Genomic DNA, 19,394 nt, shown 5'->3' with positions numbered 1-19,394 from the left:
CTCTCACCATCTTTCTCTGTCAAATAAATAAATAAAATCTTTAATACAAAATATAAAATTAAAGAACCTATCTGGGCAAATGTAGGAGCCTGGTAAAAGATGAACCTTTGTAACTAAAAACCAGAGACGGCTGATGTCTGTCCTCAAATAGGAAAGTCTGTCCTGCTGGGCTGAGGCTTAAGCCAAAAAAAAATCTGAAGAACATGGAAACGCATTTGTTTACACCCAAGGCCCTTGGTAGTAGGGGGAGCAACCCAAAAGGTGGGGTGCGTAAACCTTGCCCTTCTGGAAGTCCCAATAAGCAGGTCTCAGGCAGGAAAGGGAAGGCTGTACCTGACCCCCCCCCCCGCCCACCACCCCCCACAACACAGCCCCAAACCCACAGCCCGAGGGCATCTTTCAGGAGTCACACCAGTTAGGCTATAATGGGAAAGATCACTATTTTCGTTTTGCTTCCTAAATTCCTTCCGACCACAAATGCCATTGTTCTCGTGAGGACTCACAGACAGCATGCCCGTCCTCTCTTACCCTTCGATTTCTCATCTTTGGAACAGGGGATCTCCCTCCCGGATGATCTAGAAGGGCTTTCTTTGTTAATTCCAGCCTCGCTCAAGCAGACCGGAGTCCAGGGGCGAGAGGAGTATAGAAGACACGAGAAAGGACGGCAAAGGCGGCTCAAGTCCCCGCAAAGCAGAAGAACCAACAACAAGCTCCAGAAAGCCCACGTGCCAGCCCACAGTCCATAGCCCACACCAGCATTTGCAGAAACAACAAGCCCGTTACGGCCCCACACTGTACCAAGAACTTGAAGGCTGTCACAGCGAAGGCAAACATATTTCCTGGGGGCAGAATAACAGGCTGAACAAATGTGTAACTTATGTTCCAGGAAAAGGAGAAATCAAAGAGAAATAGATGTATTTAAAAACGGCGAGAATCCCATCCTGTAGGAGTCCTGAATGGACAGAACCTGAAAATTTTTCTTAAAGAGTTTAAGTTAATGAACGTATCAAAGGCTAATCACAAAGTAACCACGCTCCCCTCCCCCAAAGAAACTTTGGGCTGATTCATGCTCTTGGTTACTTGGAAGCAGGGTCCTTCATTCTCCCTCCAAGTGTGCAAGGAGCGAAGGCAGGCTCGGGCCTGTAGAGAGAGTCCCCTCGTCCAGCCACGGCTAGATAATCAGCCTGGCTAGAGCAGCTGGCCTTCCCCCCAGCTAATAACCAGTAAGCACTACACAGATTTACATCCGACTCCATCAGAGCCAAGGCGAGCTCGGTGTGTTTTTTAATTATAGTTTCAGAGAACAATTTCCTTGATTCACTAAAGCACCTGGCCTACTACAGGACTACATTCTCAATAGAACAGACTTCATACGGAAGAAGCAACAGCTCACACGGCCTCCATTCATTTCGGAATCGGTCTGAAATCAAGCAGAACGCGGACAGAGAACTCATTTTAGTAAGACCTGGCTTTTGTTTTCCGTTTCAACGTTTCGTTCTCCCTCCGTGTATGTGGCAGACAACAGCAACTAATATTCGTGCTAATTCTACATTACGGACGCTTTCTGTCAAGTCGTCCTGTGTGCTATTTAAACTTTTTAAATTTTCTTCAAAAACTGAACTCGGAGAACACAAAAAGCTGCGTGTTCTACCTCTGGGGAAAAGCAAAATCTGGGAGTAGGAGATAAGAGGAGAGAATGCCGGATAAAGCTTATCACCATCGTCATCAGAGAATATTTATTGTCACGGAATTAGAGGATCAGGTTGAATATTTTAAAATATTTAAAGAGACTAGAAAACTGCAGCCAACCTCAAGCTGGCACCCCAGGAAGAACCACAGGGCTTTCAGGCAAGAAGGCATTTCTCCCTTCTCTTGGCATCCCACATTAATCATGGTGGATGGAAATTCACTGACCTTATACTCTATTAGTCTGAGGCCGCTGGAACCTGCTGTGAAATGAAAAACTTTCTTATATCCTAAACCCATTTTTTTGGTCCCAGGGAGGATTTACAGAACCGAAGAGCACTAAGAAGGGTGGAGAAACGGGGAGGGGAGAGAGAGACAAGGAAATTATATCGCTACCGGGAAAAAAAAAAAAAAAAACAACCAGTTTTTTCTTTCCTAACCCTTTAAAGATGAACAAACAACAATGGGTAATACTTCCAAAGCGCTCGGCGCACAGACACACACAGGCACCCACCCCCAGTATGACAGAGTGGAGGGGAGAGATCTGGACGATTCTAAAACGGGAAACGTGCTTCTCCAGTGTGATGCCTCCTCCAGGAAGGCTTCCTCTCCTGACAGTTTATGTGGCCAGCGGTAGCAGTGGTTTATTTACACCGACAAAAACACTCCTCTATCTGTTGTGTACAAGATACTCTGCTGGCCCTCGGGGACACAAAGATAAACAAGGACGATCCCCGTCTGAGGGAGCTGAGGGTCGAACCCCCTTTAAAGCTTGAAGGACAAGTGAGCAGGACTGAGGCAGCGAGGCAGCGAGATGGCCCGCTTCCTTGCCCACACTGAGGACACAGACTCTACACACCCATTCTCTGAACAGTCCAAGCTAAGGACACAGATCTATCAAGGTATTTTATAGGAGGATTACGCCCCTTAAATGCAAATCAAAGCAATGGAGCCTAAAGAAAAGAGAAAATATTCTTGGTCCAGTGTTTACCTTATTCCAAGGAAGGGGGGAAACTGGGGGGGGGGGGGGCGCACACTTCTGATTAAGAGCTCTTCTTTACATTTCTAATAGCAGAAGCGGACCAAAAATCTCTCCCTAACAAGTCATTTAGACTGCTGTCTGCCTCCTTACCCTGTACTTGAGAATCTCTCCCGCCAACCCTCCACGCCCAGCTCTAAAAATGGGGGGGTTGGGGGGTGGGAGGGAGGGAGCAGAAGTGCTTGGTACTCAAGAACACTCTCCTCGCATCCAAGCAGCCAAGGGAGGTAGAGAGATCCAGAACATTCTGCATCAAAAGCCAGATCTAACCACCTGTGCATAAGCACTCCCATGTGCACCACAAGGGACACTAATGGCCATCACCCCCTTTGCAGCCGAGGTGCCTTCAAATCCCACAAACCCGAGGCCAGTGTCCTGCAGGGGAGACCCCCACCAGAACCCCGGGATTGTGTGTTCCCTCCCTCTCTGAGTTTCATCAAGGAGGACTCCCGGACTGATAAAAATGTCTCCAGGAGGGTCAGATACTGCTTTGGCGATCAGGGGCGGCTTACACTTGTCCTCTGGGGTGCGGAAGGGAAGTGGGCAGAAGCTCGATGCATGGATGTCCGCGCTCATATTTAAGAGACTGAAGAGCAGGGATGCGGGAAGAAGGCAGAGCCTGGTCCCTGGTTTCCATGGCAACCACAAGCCTCCTAGACCAGAATCTGCAGGGGAGGTGGAAGTGATATCCCTGCAATCAGTTCTCCAGGGTAACGGAAACAGGAAATGGTCACGGCAGTCGGGACATTGCCTCAGGTGAAGTTCACAAAAGCCATTTTCCTGAAACAAGTAAACGTGCGAGAAACCGGGAACTGTGAGCAAATTTCAGGGGCAGCTGCCCACTCCCACAAGGGTCTAAAAATTTGCCTTCAGCAGCAAGCGGGCTGGCCAACCTGTCCCCCTGAAAAGGACACACCTGAATCCAGGGAGGGCCCCACGCTTCCCACCTGCCTCGGGGAGGAGCGGGGACCTGCCTGTGCCATCTACAAAGACCTCTCCAGACAGAATCCCACACCTGGTAGAAATAATACCTTAAGAGGAGCCCAGGTTCACCAAGGAAAAGCTGAATACGCAATTCCAGAAAAATAACCATGAAGAGAAACTGTAAGCTGGACGAGAACAGAAAGACACAGCTCTCCCTGCTTTAGACTCCTACAGAGGACGGACCTCCAAGTACCACTCCTACCCCAAATTTCCCAGGCCAGATCTGTGCTGCTTTAACACAAAATTAAAAATGGAAATTCCACGCTGACTTCGAAACTCAAGACTGGATGGAGCTGAAGTAAATGTATGCTAAAAGCTCTCTGATCAGAACCAGAAAACAGGGGCACCTGGGTGGCTCAGTGGGTTAAGCCTCTGCCTTCGGCTCAGGTCATGATCTCAGGATCCTGGGACTAAGCCCAAATCGCATCGGGCTCTCTGCTCAACGGGGAGCCTGCTTCCTCCTCTCTCTCTGCCTGCTGCTCTGCCTACTTGTGATCTCTCTCTCTGTCAAATAAATAAATAAAATCTTAAAAAAATAAAAAACAGAAAACAGTACAGCTTTCGACTAGGACGGAGTCCCCCTTCCACTCCCACCCCACACACACAACACTCCGTTTTACTTAGCCAAGGACCTCTTATGTTTAACTCAACTCTTCCTCTGGTTTAAGGAAGAGAAGACAAGACAAGACAAGAGATCAAGTTGAGGATATTTCATTTACTAAGGTGAACACAGGGAGTGTGGCCCCTCCTAGAAGCGAAGGAAACGAACAAATGCGAGTCATTCCACAGATTCAGTGCCTATGAGCACATCTTGGCTGAGACTGACTTGGGGACTACAACGGTAAAGCTAAAAGCCAAACGCTAAAAACTTACCAGGCTCCTACCTAGGGCTGGGCTAGGTGACTTCATTTAATTCTAAGAGCCACCGGGGTTGCTGGTCATTGCTAGCCTGCCTGGTGGCCCACCCACCTTGAAGCCCACTGCACGGTCTCTGCAGGCCTCTTGCGGGTGGGACATTTCTGCACCCAGGGAGGGGTGGGGACGAGGTGTGGGATGTGCCCTGCTCTTACAACAGGCAACTTCTTACATCAACTATAAGAATACTAGATCAATTCTAGGGCTTCTACAAGATAGCAGTAACTAGACTGGGACCTGATAGCCAAACTGCTCCCCACTGCCCCACCTCTAAACCACCCCACGTGCCTTTTCAAAATTTCAAGAAACCCTCTGGTCTCAAGCTCAAAGAAGCATTAGTAAATAACCCCCCCCTCCCCTAGTCCCTCTTGTGAAGCCAGGGAGATCAAGCACAGAAGTACACAGGCCTTAAGGACCACTTCCTGTGTCAAGGCTCAGCTCCCCGCCAAGGGCAAGTGAGAGGTTCAAGGCTCAGAGTGCTGGCTCCTGCTGCTCTGCAGGTCTCCTCCTATGACCCACCAGCCTGGGACACTGGCGTCCATCAGGTTATTAATGTGCCTCCAACTCCATACAGCAGCCGGTCACTCAAGCCCTGGGCACTGGGCCGGTCTCTTGGTCTCTCCCTCTCTCTCCCTGCATTATATGATTTGGCTGAAGACACCCACACAGGTCTATAATGTGCTATCAGGAAGCTACCATGGGGCCTAGAACATACCAAAAACACACTCTCCATGGCAAGAAAAGCTCAATGCACAGGTCCCCTTATTAAGGATGCCCCGATGTCCCTAGACACGCCCTGATCGACTCTTCAGCCTGTGTCCCCGGAGGTCACATCTTCTATGGCACTCTCCACATTGCATCTGAGACGATCTGCTGCTGTTTCCTGTCCCTAGAGTGGAGCTCTCCTGGACCACCACACTGGGCTTCATGAACCCTCTTTTAGATCCGTCGCAGGACCCAGCAAACACCTTGAATGCTGAAGAATTGGCACCTCAGGACACGCCTTCCTCGAGGGTCACACTCCTCCAAGAGTGAAAACGGGATGGCTTTGCCCAGAAGGCAGATTTTTTAGGCCGCTCAAAAACCTTCAAAAACACAATTCTTCCTTTTCTCTCCATCAACAGTCCTGCGTGGGGGGCTCTTCACGAATTTACTCAAGGTGGACAGAGACCATTTACAGAGTTCCGACCACGTGCCAGGAGCTCTGTGTCTCTCGTGCCCAGTGTACTCCTCTGTGGCCCACTGGTAAAATGGGCAGATGATAAAAGACCTATCCCGCAGAGTCTGCTATGGAGAATTAAATGGGCTCATGTATGTAAAGGACCGAAAGCGGTGGCTAGCACTCCACTTGCACCTACACAAACACTGTAAGCGTGTTAAGTGTTAGATTAAAGGTTCGTCATAGCCCCTCGCAAAGGGGGTACTCTGCTGGGGGACTGACTCTCACATAGCGAGCTAAGAGGAAAAATTGGGATTTGCACCCCATCTATAGGATTCTACAATCTCCAATTTATCTCTCCTCCAATTTCTAGTCAAGGGCCTCATTAGAAGACTGTGCCAGGAAAACATGTTCTACTTTAAATCACCAAAATCTGAGATTATTCAGGGAGAAGGGCCTCAACCCCGGTACCACCTGCCTTGCACTCGGGAAGCTGTCAGGCACGGATGCGAACAGACTTCCCAGGCCTGGGGACTGCCATCCGTGGGTCTGCAACACCTCATGGACACCAAGGCCATGGAAGGCGGTCCCAGGAAGGGAGGCCTCATGGGATGTGAGGGACCCAGCCATGCTCAGAGGCACCTGCTAACCAGTGCCAGGGAAAGATGGGAGGTCAGGTACGTGGGCTCAGCGACATGTCCCAGCCACATGGCCCAGAAGGAGGGGAAGCAGGTGGAGGCACTAGGAAAGGAAGGAGAAGCAGCAGAAAGGGGCTCCACGGACAGGAAGTACCCTGAGTACACAGATAAGGAGACGCACCCAAAGACAAGGAACCCCGAAAGGGATAGACATGCCCAAAGTGTACCGTGCCCTCTACCACTTAGTCCCCCCCCCCCCCCTTCGACCACTCCTTGGGACTTGCAAGCTGCTGGAGCCAGAAGGAATCCAGCGCCAACCATGCCCCCACTCCGCATCCCAGGTATCCGGCCCAGGATGAGACACAGGCACATAGCGCAAGACGAAGTCAAGTAGACACTCTCAGCTCCCGTGTCCCGGCTAGGGACTAACACGGTGCCTCTTCTTCAGCTAGACACCCAGGCTGCAAGGACAGAAGAAGATTCCTAAGGGAACCGGTAGTCCATTCTGCCACTTAAACCAAACTCATCGACCAGCATATCTTCCATCAAGGAAACCCCCAAACACCAGTCTCCTGGGAGCCTCCTGTGCCATCTTATCCCATGCTCTTCCATGAGGCCAAACTCCACCCCAACTTAAACCCTCTGGATTTCCTCCACACCCCCAAATCCACCCAGACCTCTGCTGTCTTTGCCTCCCAACAGATGACTCGGCTGCACCTCTGGGCCCCCGTAAAGGAGGCATGGGTAAAAGACGCTATTGACGTACAGAGTCAAGCAGGCTGTGTGTGTGTGCGCGCGCGTGCGCCTGTGCGTGTGTATACACACAAGGACAGACCCAAGATGCTTCCGCGGGTGAGAGCAGGATTTGGAAGATGGTCTTGTAAGCCTCCGTCCTGCCACCTAAATAGTACTCCGACAAGTCATGAATATTCTAGGATCGGAAGGGGGAACGGGGAACCCTGTGAAGTGCCCATAAATAGTTTCATGCACAAAACCAGTCAGATGGCAGGTTCATTACAGCAGCTTCCTTTGTTCTGCAGATGGTAGCCTGCAGCCAGGCCGGGAGGGGGGGGGGGGTGTCCCTCTTTAATAGAGACAACCAGCACCATGCGTTAGAGGGAGGGCAGGCAAGAGACCTCACGAGAGTCATCAGAGAGCTGAACGGGAGTCCAGGGATGTGACTGCAGGGAAAGAACCAAACCGCGAGAACGTGGATGAGTGGCCCACGCTCTCCTGCAGTGAACAGATCGTGTGTGAGCTTCCGCCAGCGAGAATCTCAGGCACGGTCAGAAATGGTCTCGTAGCTCTCCACGACTCCACGTTAAGACCTCTGACCCTTGGCTTTGCCATGGTGATCCTTTCACCTGGGAAAACCTTCAGATCGAGGTTAAGGTAGGAAGAGAGAACAGATACAAACCCCCCTTCCAAACCTGAACTGTAAGAAAGGGGAAGTTCATCCCTAAATAGACACCATGAGGTGAGCCAGTGTTTTAAGTCTTGCCCCTCGGACCCCACCTACTCCAGCCAAACTAATGAAAAGTCACATAAAAAAGTATTATTCTCCCAGAGGAACACAGGCACAAGCCACTGAAGCCACAAAGTAATCACAGATCTGTCTGGAACAGCTACCTGAAAGGAACAGTCAGCTTGGTCCTAAATGGTGTCCCATCCAGGACTGACCTCTCCCCAGTGCCCTTGGAAATGACCTCTAATCTCTAATACTAGAGGACACCATAGAGGACTTCGAGAGCAAAATGTGTTTTACTCAAGAGAAGCTAAAGCTTCCCCTTCTCCCTACCTTTCTATTTACTGCTTGGTTTGCAATGCAGAAAAAAATTTATTTTATTCAAGAAAGAATGCAAACACGTGGCCAAGGAGAGAACATATACTAGAGTCCTACGAGCTGCGGGGCCCCAAGGAGAGTGCGCTGCACAAAGGTGCTTGGCCGAGGAAGAAAGTGAAGCTGTGACCAAGCCATGGTTGGGCTCACCAAGCCAGGTGCCACGGGCCCAAAGGGTGTTTCTGGAATTTGTCTGTCCCAGAAGTGCCTGAAAGAATCAGAGCTACAGTTTATGTCCCCAAAAGAAGTGGACGTGGTATAATGTAAAAGTCCAGGCATTACAGATATGAAGACGTGTATTCAAATCCTGCCCTTGCTACTTATAAGAAATGGGTCACTAGTCAAGTATTTTCAACATTGGTGGACTTGGCTATAAAGCAGGGGTAAGGAAACCCTCAAGAGGCGGGACGCCTGGGTGGCTCAGTCAGCTGAGATCTAGCTCTTGGTTTCATGTCAGGTCATGATCTCAGGCTCGTGAGATGGAGCCCGTGTCGGGGTCCGTGCTGAGCGTGCAACTTGCTTCTGACCCTCCCACCCTCTCCGCCACTCCCCACCTGCTCCCTCTCCTCTCTAAAAAATAAACTCAAAAATAATTTAAAACAAACAAACAAAAACCCTTCCAAGTGTTTCCTTAGGATGAAGGTAAGATTTATTAGCACAGTATGTTCTATTCACTAAGCAGCAGTTCTTCCTCTTTTAGAAACAGAGGTTCTGGAACTTCAAAGAGACTGAAGTATTTCTAAGAGTCACACGCTTTCTTGTAGAGTGGGGACTTTCTATTTATAGGTCAATTGCTTCTTTATTTTCAGATGTTCTTACATTGCGTCAAGGCTTCCTTAGTCATGAGAAGAAGAAAGCCAACTGCGTAACAAAACTAAATGGAAAGGTTAGGGTCCAGGCTAAGATCAAGTACAAACGTGCTCGTTAGCCAGGATTCCTGGTGGTCTCCTTCTCCCACTCATTCAACATTCAAAGAACAGAGAAGCAGTAGAGCCAAAACAGACTTCCAGCTTGAATGAAACCAAAAATCGACATGAGACAACGGACATCAGACCACAAAGCACTTGATCCCTGAGAGATGGAAAGGGTTTGGGGAGTTCACAGCCCCAGGAGAATTTCCAGGCCACAGCCCAGGGAGGGGAAATTCAGACAGGGTTCAGAGGAATCTAATTAAGGAGAAGGCGCTGAGGTTTGGAGGTATCGAGCAGAATCTGTAAGGCAGGGTACCGGCAAGGGCCACACAAAAAACTCTAGAACCTCCTCACTACTTCATGGGGTACTCACAGCCACTAGCGAGGAAATCCACCCAAGGAGATATGCAGGAAGGACTGGAGGGAACCATCCCCGAATCCCACACATGGCCAGGAACTATGCCTGTACCTACTGGCCAAAATGGTAAACCTCCTGATTAACAGGCCAGCAAGGACTCTTCCAGGTTTCGCCTGAGCACTGGGAAAAACTTAACCCTACACCAAACACTTCTCTGGCTCTACTCAACAAAGCTGAAAAGCCACGATCCAGAAGGACCCAAATGCTTCCTCCAAACTCAATCACACCTCAGAGCAATGCTCTAGACAGAGAAATACAAACACATCCAGTACCCAAAGGGAAATGAACAAGGCCTGGCATCCAATGCAAAGTTCTCAGGGCGAGAGCACAAGAGCAGGAAAATAGGGCCACTAGCGAGAACGGATGGGAGTCAATCCAAAACCGATCCATAAATAGCACAGGTAAAAGAATTAGCAGACGAGTGGACTAAATCCTCTACTGTAACTAGATTCCGTGTGTTCAAGAAGGCAGAGCGAAAACCACGTCAGGACAAGCACTGAGGATCACACAGACCAAACTCTAATTTCTGTAGTGAAAAACATTACATTGCGTCAAGGCTTTCTTAGTCATGAGCAATCTGAGGTTAAAGAAAAATATACCTCTGCAGATCTGAGAGAGCCACTACCTAAAACAGAATGGGATGGGGGGAGAGAGAGTAGGATAAAATAAGCAGCACCGAGGTGCTGCGGCTCAATGTCAAGAAGCCAAATATATATCCAACTGAAATCCCTCAAGGGGAAAAGAAGCACACACACTAAAAAAGTATCTGCAGAGATAATGCCTCCAATTTTTCCCAAAATGGTGAAATCAATAGAACTAAGCAGCAGCTCAATGAACTGGCATCATGAGAAAAATAAGTGACACCAATGGACATGGTAACAGGGACAAAAAAAAAAAAAAAAAAAAAATGGTATATCAGGGAAGGAGCAACTGGGTGGCTCAGTCAGTTGAGCCCCTGACTCTTGCTTTGGCTCAGGGGCCCAGCATCAGGGTCTAAGATCAGCAGAAAGTCCACTTTCCCTCCCTCCCTCTGAAATAAATAAATCTTAAAAAAAAAAAAAAAAAAAGAAAAGAAAGAAAGAAAGGAGACTAAGGAAAAGGATATGTTCTTAAAGTTAAGAGTGACAGCAGACTTCTTATTGGAAACAGTGCAAAGCAGGGACAGCTGAGTGATGTGCCTGTGCCTACCACAGCATTTTTAGATAACACCCTCAAATTCTGTAATGAGCAAAAGACCTTTTAAAGATCAAGGTAATTTTTTAAATATTTTTTATGTATTTGACAGAGAGAGAGATCACAAGTAGGCAGAGAGGCAGGCCAAGAGAGAGGGGAAGCAGGCTCCCCACGGAGCAGAGAGCCTGATGCAGGGCTCGATTCCAGGACCCTGGGATCATGACCCAAGCCAAAGGCAGAGGCCCCAACCCACTGAGCCACCCAGGAGCCCCAAGATCAAGGTAAATTTCTTACAAGTACATGTGGTCCTATGACTACAATTCTCATAAATATAAACGTATTTTAAATGAGGGTAAAATTAAAACTTCTGCAGACACATAAAGCCAAGAGATTCATCCACCCTAACAAACCTGTAATTGGAAGTATTTAAAAACAAAAAGAAAACTGTATCGAAGTCCTTTCAGGCAAAAGAAAGATCCTGGAAAGAAAGATCTAGAAGAAGGAATAGAAAAGCACCAGTGAGGATAACCATTTAGGTAAATTGGGGTGGGGGAGTGGGGAGAGAAGCAGATAGGCCTGCCACATCTACATTTACTTTGTCTTTAATTCCATAATCCTGGGGCACCTGGGTGGCTCAGTGTGTTAAGCCTCTGTCTTCAGCTCAGGTCATGATCTCAAGGTCCTGGGATCAGGTCCCACATCAGGCTCTCTGCTCAGCAGGGAGCCTGCTTCCTCCTCTCTCCGTCTGCCTCTCTGCCTACTTGTGATCTCTGTCTGTCAAATAAATAAATAAAATCTTTAAAAAATAATAATAGTAATTCCACAATCCTCTTCTGTGGTTACACTAAGGGTCCCACAGAATATCCCGCTCCGCCATTCTGCCCCTTCTTCACTCCCTGTAGAGACTGTTTCGGTCACGACAGCTGCAGAACAGTACTAAACTCTAATTTGTAAAATTGTCTTCAAGGTGTTACCAGCAAAACAGCCCATAACACTCTGGTCTGTGAAGAAGTCTAAATCTTAACCAAAACTTAAGAGAAATAGATCTAAAGTAGTTTGTGGCTATTGCTGCCAGGATTCAAAGCAAAACAAACCAGTACGTTTAACATTGCACTAGACTATTAATGCATTTTGTTAAGGGGAACAAACATTTAGACTTTTAAAATTTTGTTTTTACGAATGTTCACAGTGAGGGGCGCCTGGGTGGCTCAATCGGTTGGGCGTCCACCTTCAGCTCAGCTCATGACCGCGGGGTCCTGGGATGAAGCCCCACAAGGGGAGGGATCCTGCTCAGCGGGGAGTCTGCTGCTCCCTCTGCCTCTGCCCCTTTGCTTGCGCTCTCACACACCTGTGCTTCTCTCTCTCTCTCTGAAATAAATTTTAAAATCTTTAAAAAAAAAAAAAAAGTTGATTCTCCAAATTCAAAACCCAAATCCACTAGAATGGAACCATCTTTAAACACAGTCCTCAAAAAAAAAAAAAAAAAAATTAATTCTAACAAACAAACAAACAACAAAAAAAACACAGTGCTCTTTCCATGGTCAAAGACACCACCACTCTTAAACAAGAAAGCAAGTAGGCCCCTGCAAAAACGGTGTCTGTACTTTTTCACTAGATTCTCTTGAAGGTTTTTTTTTTCCCCTCCAAAGTAAGGCAGGGATTTTAGCAGTAAGTACTAGCAAAATAGCCCCCTCTCCCCCGCAAGGTGAAATGATGACTAATGAGCACACAGCTGAAACAGAATCTGCTCGCGGACAGCCCACCATCACGAACTTGAACCTCCTCTCACTCCTGACTGCTCCATGCAAGTAATTAACCTGGTTACACCCATGGCGGGGGGGGGGGGGGCAGGGGGGGCGGAGGACACGAGGACTCACGCTGTGTGCCACTAAGGTCCTTCCTGTGACTCAGTGACTTCAGAGGAGGGGCACACAACTACACTTTTCCATCTGCCCGCAGAGGGTGTGGACAAAGACACAAATCAAAATTTGTATAAATCAAAACTCCTCTAAAACACATTTGAGAAGTCCCCAATAAATGTGCATGCTCAGACACAGGAAATTCATGGTCACACTCTGTGAGCACAGCTAATAATAATAATATCTAATGGGCAGTCCCCCACACACACACCTGCCCACCCTTCGTAACTCACCTCGCTCGTTCAGTGCACAAGACCACCACGAGGCGCTTACAACTTTGCAGACACCGTAACACATCAGGAAACGAGGCCCAGTGATGCTACAGAACCCGCGCAAGCGCACAGGATAGGCAGATGGTGAGCCACAGTAAGATGCCACACTGTCCAGCTCCTGCGCATACCGTTAACCATTACACCAAAGATCAGATCCCCTTGACACAACCCTAAAAACTACCACTGTCATTTTATTTTTCCTGCTTATTCCCTTCAGCCAAAGACAAAGTAAAATATATAGACACAGTTAATCTTTCTATATATCTGGTCAAGACCCCTTTCAACCCATGCATTTCAGATCTTCCATTTACTTGCATTTAAAAGCAAACGACGCGGGGGGTGTGCGCACAGCACCTGGCACCTGGCACGGCACCTGGGTGGCTTAGTCGTTAAGTGCCTGACTCTTGATTTCAGCTCAGGTCACAAATTCAGGGTCCTGAGATGGAGGCCTGCTATGGGGTCTGCGCTGGGCATGGCACCTGCTTAAGGTTCTCTTTCTCCCTCTGCCTCTGCTCCTCCCCCTCCTGCTCACCCACAGTTGCTCTAAATAATGCAATCAATCAGTCAGTCAGTCACCATCATGCCAACTTTGTACACCACCTTCTTCCTTTCCACCAGCCCAACAGGTAATCCCTATGCCCCAAACCATCATTCTGGAGTTGCTCAGTCTATCCACACCTGACTGACAGAATCTGTCCATTTGGCTTCTGAAAACACGTCAGTATTTCCTGCAGGAAACCCAAGTTTTGTGAGTCAAGTGTGACAAGAGAGGCCATGTGAGTGTAGCAAGAGGATGAGGGTAAGCAGCTAGCTAGGCATGGCCACCACCAAATTCAGAAGGAGCTGATTCCGGGGTCAAAGTCTTTAGGACATTTCCATTTGAACAGTAATATTATGTTAATGTAACAATTTGCTTCTGATATCATTTACCCCAATGATCAAAAGAAAAGGAAAGTCAACACTTAAGAACTCCCACCAGCACGGAGTTCCTCCCAATCTCCAGGGGCTGGGATACAATGTCCACCACACAGGACAAGAGCTTGTAGAGAGAGCAGCGTTTCCTTTCACCAAAAATGAACAACAATTTCAGAGGATGTCCTTTTCATGGTTAGGTAAAAAGATAACTTTCACTTTTGCCTCAATAAAGAAAAATAAATGCTACAGAACTCTGGATTCTACTGCTTTCTGCGTTTTATTTAAAAAAAAAAAAAAAAAAAAAAAATCCCCGACGTCCAGTACACCAACGGCACCAAGTACAATGGCCCCAAACATAGCTTAGGGGGTTTCCCATAGGAAAGTAACACTTTGCAAACACACGAGATGTTTGGGCTGAAGACTCACAAAACACAAGACCAGCATCGGAAAATGGAACTGCTTTGATTTCTAGGTTGGAAACCCAAGGCAAAGGCTGCACAGTCTACAAACTCGTATTTTAATATTTTGTCGAACGCAAATTCCCTCTTTCCACCACTCCCAAGAGAAAACGCCTATTAACTGGTGATCCTAAAAACCATATATTTAGTAACAGCAATGAACTGTACAAGAATGGCTAGCAATTCCTAGAGAACAAAGAATGCTCAGTCCAGAGCAAAGACATAAATCACAGCCCTGCAATTTTAGGATCCAGGGTTCTGTCCCCCAGTCTAAATGCCTACCAAGAACGCAAGGGGTCAATCAGAAGATACAGTCCTCTCAGGTGTACACACGTGATGCTCAGGGAACTGCAAGCACAAGGTTAAAAGCAACCTCTCAACAATGCTCTAAGCGACATTTTGAACTGACCACTTTAGGTAGATACTCTGGGTCTGACATCATCATCCGCAGGGCCGAGACACCCCCCAACAGATTACAAGAGGTCTAAAACAACTAAGAAGAAGGAAGGCTGACCACTCCTTCTGGCAAGGCACTGACAAAGCCCCAGGAATTCAGATCTCAGTTCTTACAACATGCATTAGAAGGCAGGGTTCATACCAATTTCTACTCAATACTAAAAAGGATCAAAAACAGTGAGCTCTTTAAGAGCCAAATTATTAAAACTGATTACTTGGGGGGGCAGCTGAGTGGCTCAGTCAGTCAAGTGTCAACTCTTAATCTCGGCTCAGGTCATGATCATAGGTCCTGAGATCGAGTCCCTGTCAGGCTCTGCGATGGACGTGGAGCCTGCTTAAGATGGTCTCTCTCCCTCTCCCCCGCCCTCCCTTTCAAAAAAAAGTTAAAAAAAAAAAAATTAAAAAAAAAAAAGTTTATTGTTTTCTATTTGCTACATACCCTACAACACTGCAAGAAATCTTAGCCCTAACTTCCCTAGTTACTTGTAAACTCCAAAACCCTCCTCCTGTAACATCCAGGCCACCTCAGACCAGCCCTCCATCTAGCCCAGTCTGTCGAACCGTAACCTACATTATGTCCCTGATGATTTCCCTGGTGGAGAGTGAATATAAACACGTAAAATGCTGCTGTGAATCCTTGATTCAGTAAAACAAGGTACTTGACAAACTAATTAAAACAGATTAGAAACAATTACATTTTTCTTAGAGTCATCCTGAACAAAATTTCTCTTTTCCACTATCCTGGAGACAGAAGCTCAATGACCGATGTGCACACAGCTGCCACTCACTAACACAGCAGCGTGTGAAGAGGAAGCCATTCGCACGGTCAACAAAGAAAGGCACTCGGGAGTCAGGGGTGAAGGGCCAGCACCCCCACACACACCCTGAGAGAATGAAGCCATACAGATGTCGGTCATGGCACCCCCTCGCTGGCAGGATTGGGGTTGGGGGGCACACCCCTTGGGGGGAACTGACGGCCATGCAGCTTAAGGACCAGGTGCTAACATGCCCAACCACACTCAGAATTTTGCACCCTAAATGGAGATGAAAGACGGTGCCAGAGGTATGACCACCCACCCATGTTTGGAAGCACGGACAGTATCATTACAGTTACCAACCTATTTACTGATGGGATTTCTAACACACACCCTTGACCTCCCTCTCTTGCAAGGATGCATTTTTCCAACTGGGAACAAGCGAATGTTTGCGGCAAGCAAGTATCAGAAACCTGACAGACTTGTCATTGAGACACTCACCCGAGGGCCTTTTAAAGAGACGAACCTACAAGGCCCAGGACACTTGCAGACCCTACATCCGTAGGCTTGCTGACTATCCACGAATCTGAGACCTCTTCTGAGACACAGCACTGAGAAATTAAGAGGAAATTGTATTCTGGGTTTTCTAAATGAAGACACAGCATAATGGAAGAAAATAAACTAAGACTGAGCGATCATCTCCAGTTCCAGACCAAAGTCGAGCTTTGTTAAGTAAGGATCTTAAAACACCTAACGCATGGCTAATCCGATCCTTTCCTCTTAATTTCCACTAGACTCAGTAGTTCAGCAGATATATGCATCTAGACAATTTCCAGAGGGTAACTAGAATTCTGGAGAAAGTATACAGCAGCAGCCAGGCCAAGGGATTTTTCTTTTTTCTTTTCCCCAACCTCTCGCACTACCAGGTTCTAAGAAAAAGTCATTCATCTAGTCATCCAGAACACCTCCAGTATGGGGGGGGGGGGGGGGGGGGGGTCGTGGGTGTGGAAACTGAATGTAATTTCTAGAAAGGGGTGGGAGGTGAGGAGCACAACACGTGAGGTACAAAATCAGGCAGACGACCAGCAAGGGTTTTTCTGTTTTTGTATTTTTGGTTTTAAAACACCCCATTTACAAGCAGCATGATATAAGGTCACTGCTGTTTGACCGTGAAGCCACAAACTTTATCCAACTCCCATAGCCAACTTCCCTATCAAACGCTCAAGCTTATTTAGGAAAGTCATTTTAAACAAGAGAAAAAAAAAAAAAAAAAAACTGGTAAATTACGTTTTAGGAACAATTACTCCACCGGCGCCGGGGTGAAAACCCCACACCGATCTGTTTTCCTGAGGAGGGACACTGTTCAGAAACACCGCATTTTAATTCAACATTTTTAGGAACAGCGGTCTGCAGACACCGAAATACCACCAAATGGACTCCAGAATCCGAGGAGAGTCACTTAAAATGATCGCAGCGGACAGGAGTTACAAGCTGGCAACACCGTGGCCAGAGCTGAGGGCAGGAACAGGCTCTGTCTGGCCCAGGGCATGTTCGGGGGTGTTTGTTTTTAAGGTCAGTGAGCGGACCACGTTTAGAGACCGGGACCTGAGACAGGGAACCTCCAGATCGCAGGCTCCTCTCTGAAAACCAGGAGCCTGGGGAGGTGGGCCCGAGCCGGCTCCCCTGGGGCAAACACTGGCGTCCCTGGTTTAAGGCACCAGCATTTTCAGCCTTGGGTACTAACCTTTTCCTCGACGGCCCTTCTTCAAAATCTGAAGAACTAACATCGTTGCTAGCAGAGGACACTTGGGATGCATCGTCCTTCTCATTCTCTGACTGTTCTGACGCTGGTCCTAATCCCTTAGACTGGCCATTACCAAGGAGCCCTACAGGTGAGAAAAGGGGACAAAGACTTAAAACACATGACACAGGAAGCAGCACTTTACCACAGTTACCCCTACACCATGGCTGGTGAGGCGGGACCAGAATTTGCAAAGAAGAGGATTAGAAGGTGCACAGGTGCCCTCCCCCTTCTGGGTGGGACACCTCATCCTACGTAAGCCCTAGGAAATCATTTCGACAGTACGAAATGCCGGCGGGATTCTATAACCGTTAACAGACTTTACAGGGTTCTTATTGACATACACAAACATCTCTCAGGGCTTGGGCGAGGAAGAAAGGCACCTCGTGTATTACCAATTCGAACTAGTCAACCTTCAAAGGCTAACAGATGTACACGAGAAACACTGAAATCCTGGGGCGCCTGGCTGGCTCAGTAGGTGGAGCGTACAACTCTTGTTCTTGGGGTTTTGAGTTTGAACCCCACGTTGGTGGGGGGGAGGGTGTTAAAAATAAATCTTTTTTAAAAAAAAGAAAGAAAAGAAAGAAGCTGAAATCCTTTTAGAAACTGGCTTCAGGAACCAGACAAGAGAAAGCAGAAAGCATCATTTTAGAGCCATAGTTTACGTTGTTAACTAGAAATCCTACTCTACAACTTCCTCTTCATAGTAACCCGTTATATTAGACAAGTCACATTTGCCTCTGATGATCTCAAAGGACAATGCCTCTCTAGGACCTGCATGTATGAGGTCACCACGCAGAAGAGGCTGGGGCTCCAGGATGTCCTGCTAAGTAAGGGAACTGGATAAAGGTCCCAGGGTAGAGCCTATGCCAAAGAATACGGTGAGTGTTTTAACAAGCACTGAGGCCCCACTAACAGGTGACAGAGGAATAGAAGCCTGGCCGGCTGGTCCTCCAGCAGAGACGTGCTCACATCTAGGATTCTGGATAGAACTCAAGTGCTACCGACGGGAAGCTTGCCCCAACACAAGTGTCTGCAGCGACTGGCCCCCAATTTCCCAGTCGCGTGGGCATCAGGAGCTGGGAATCCGCAGGAATGCCTACACAGGTTCTCCGTTTTCACAGCCACACAAAGTATAGTGTGGCCCCTTGATTTCCATCCTTGCAACATTTCCACCAACTCCGTGAGCAGTGAATTCCCTGTATTAAATTCCTTTTTGGTTCAGACACTTAAGACTGGTTCCGACTGTTGTTGCACTAACACTGTAGAGGTAACAGGAGTCTATGTATTTGGTAAAGTCACCTGAAAGAACATGATTATCAGGCAACCGAACCCTGACACTCAACCTGCTCTTGCGTGCCCTGCCCTGCCTGTGCAGTTTTCAGCTCCTTTCTGAGGATGAGTAAGAACAGAACGCCGGGAAGCCACTGTGGTGCAGTAAGGCCCGTGGCTATCACCGAGACGTGCAGCTTCTGGGGGGCAGGGTTGCAAAAACAAAAGTGAAAACATACACATCTTCCCCGAGAGAGAAAAAACGTGGGCAGTTTACACCATGAGGTTAAAAGGAAACACGAACTGCATGGAAGCCAGAGTCTACGGGTAGAGGCACAGTCCATGTCACTCACTACTAGAGCCACAAGTCCCATGTAGCTATTCTTTTTAATGTGTGTGGTGTTTTTTTTTTTTGAGGTGGGGGAGGGGACAGAGGGAGAGAGAGAAATCTTAAGCAAGCTCCATGCTCAGCACAGAGCCCAACGCAGGGCTCGATCTCATGACCACAAGATCATGACCTGAACTGAAACCAGGAGTCGCACGCTTAACCACCTGAGCCACCCAGGCGCCCCCATTCCACGCAGCTCTTGAGCATCTGAAATCCAGCTGGTGCACAGAGGAAATGAATTATTTCTTTTATTTTAATCAACTGAGAACGGACCAGTCATTTTGTATTGATTAATTTTTGAAACATTTTTGAACAGATCCTTGGGGTTGAGTCAATTCTATGAAAATTCATCTTCCCTGCCTTTAGGTTATTTCATGGAGCTCTAGAAAACTAAA

The 19,394-nt window shown here is 47.7% G+C and overlaps 1 protein-coding gene across 17 annotated transcripts in view; it reads right to left on the bottom strand.

Annotated features, from left to right (window-relative positions):
• JARID2 (jumonji and AT-rich interaction domain containing 2) overlaps positions 1 to 19,394 on the bottom strand; it is a 256,732-nt gene that overhangs the window by 85,691 nt on the left and 151,647 nt on the right. For 13 of the 17 annotated variants that reach the window (XM_082731806.1, XM_082731818.1, XM_082731807.1 and 10 more), the window contains one exon: positions 17,283 to 17,424. The exons of the other annotated variants lie outside the window; for them this stretch is intronic. In XM_082731806.1, coding sequence (XP_082587932.1) covers positions 17,283 to 17,424 — 142 coding nt within the window. The remainder of the gene's footprint in view (positions 1 to 17,282; positions 17,425 to 19,394) is intronic. 17 annotated transcript variants of the gene reach the window in all.

The sequence above is a fragment of the Mustela nivalis genome (assembly GCF_964662115.1).
Source record: "Mustela nivalis genome assembly, chromosome: 5".
NCBI lineage: Eukaryota > Metazoa > Chordata > Mammalia > Carnivora > Mustelidae > Mustela > Mustela nivalis.
This window is presented reverse-complemented; position numbering and strand designations above follow the sequence as displayed.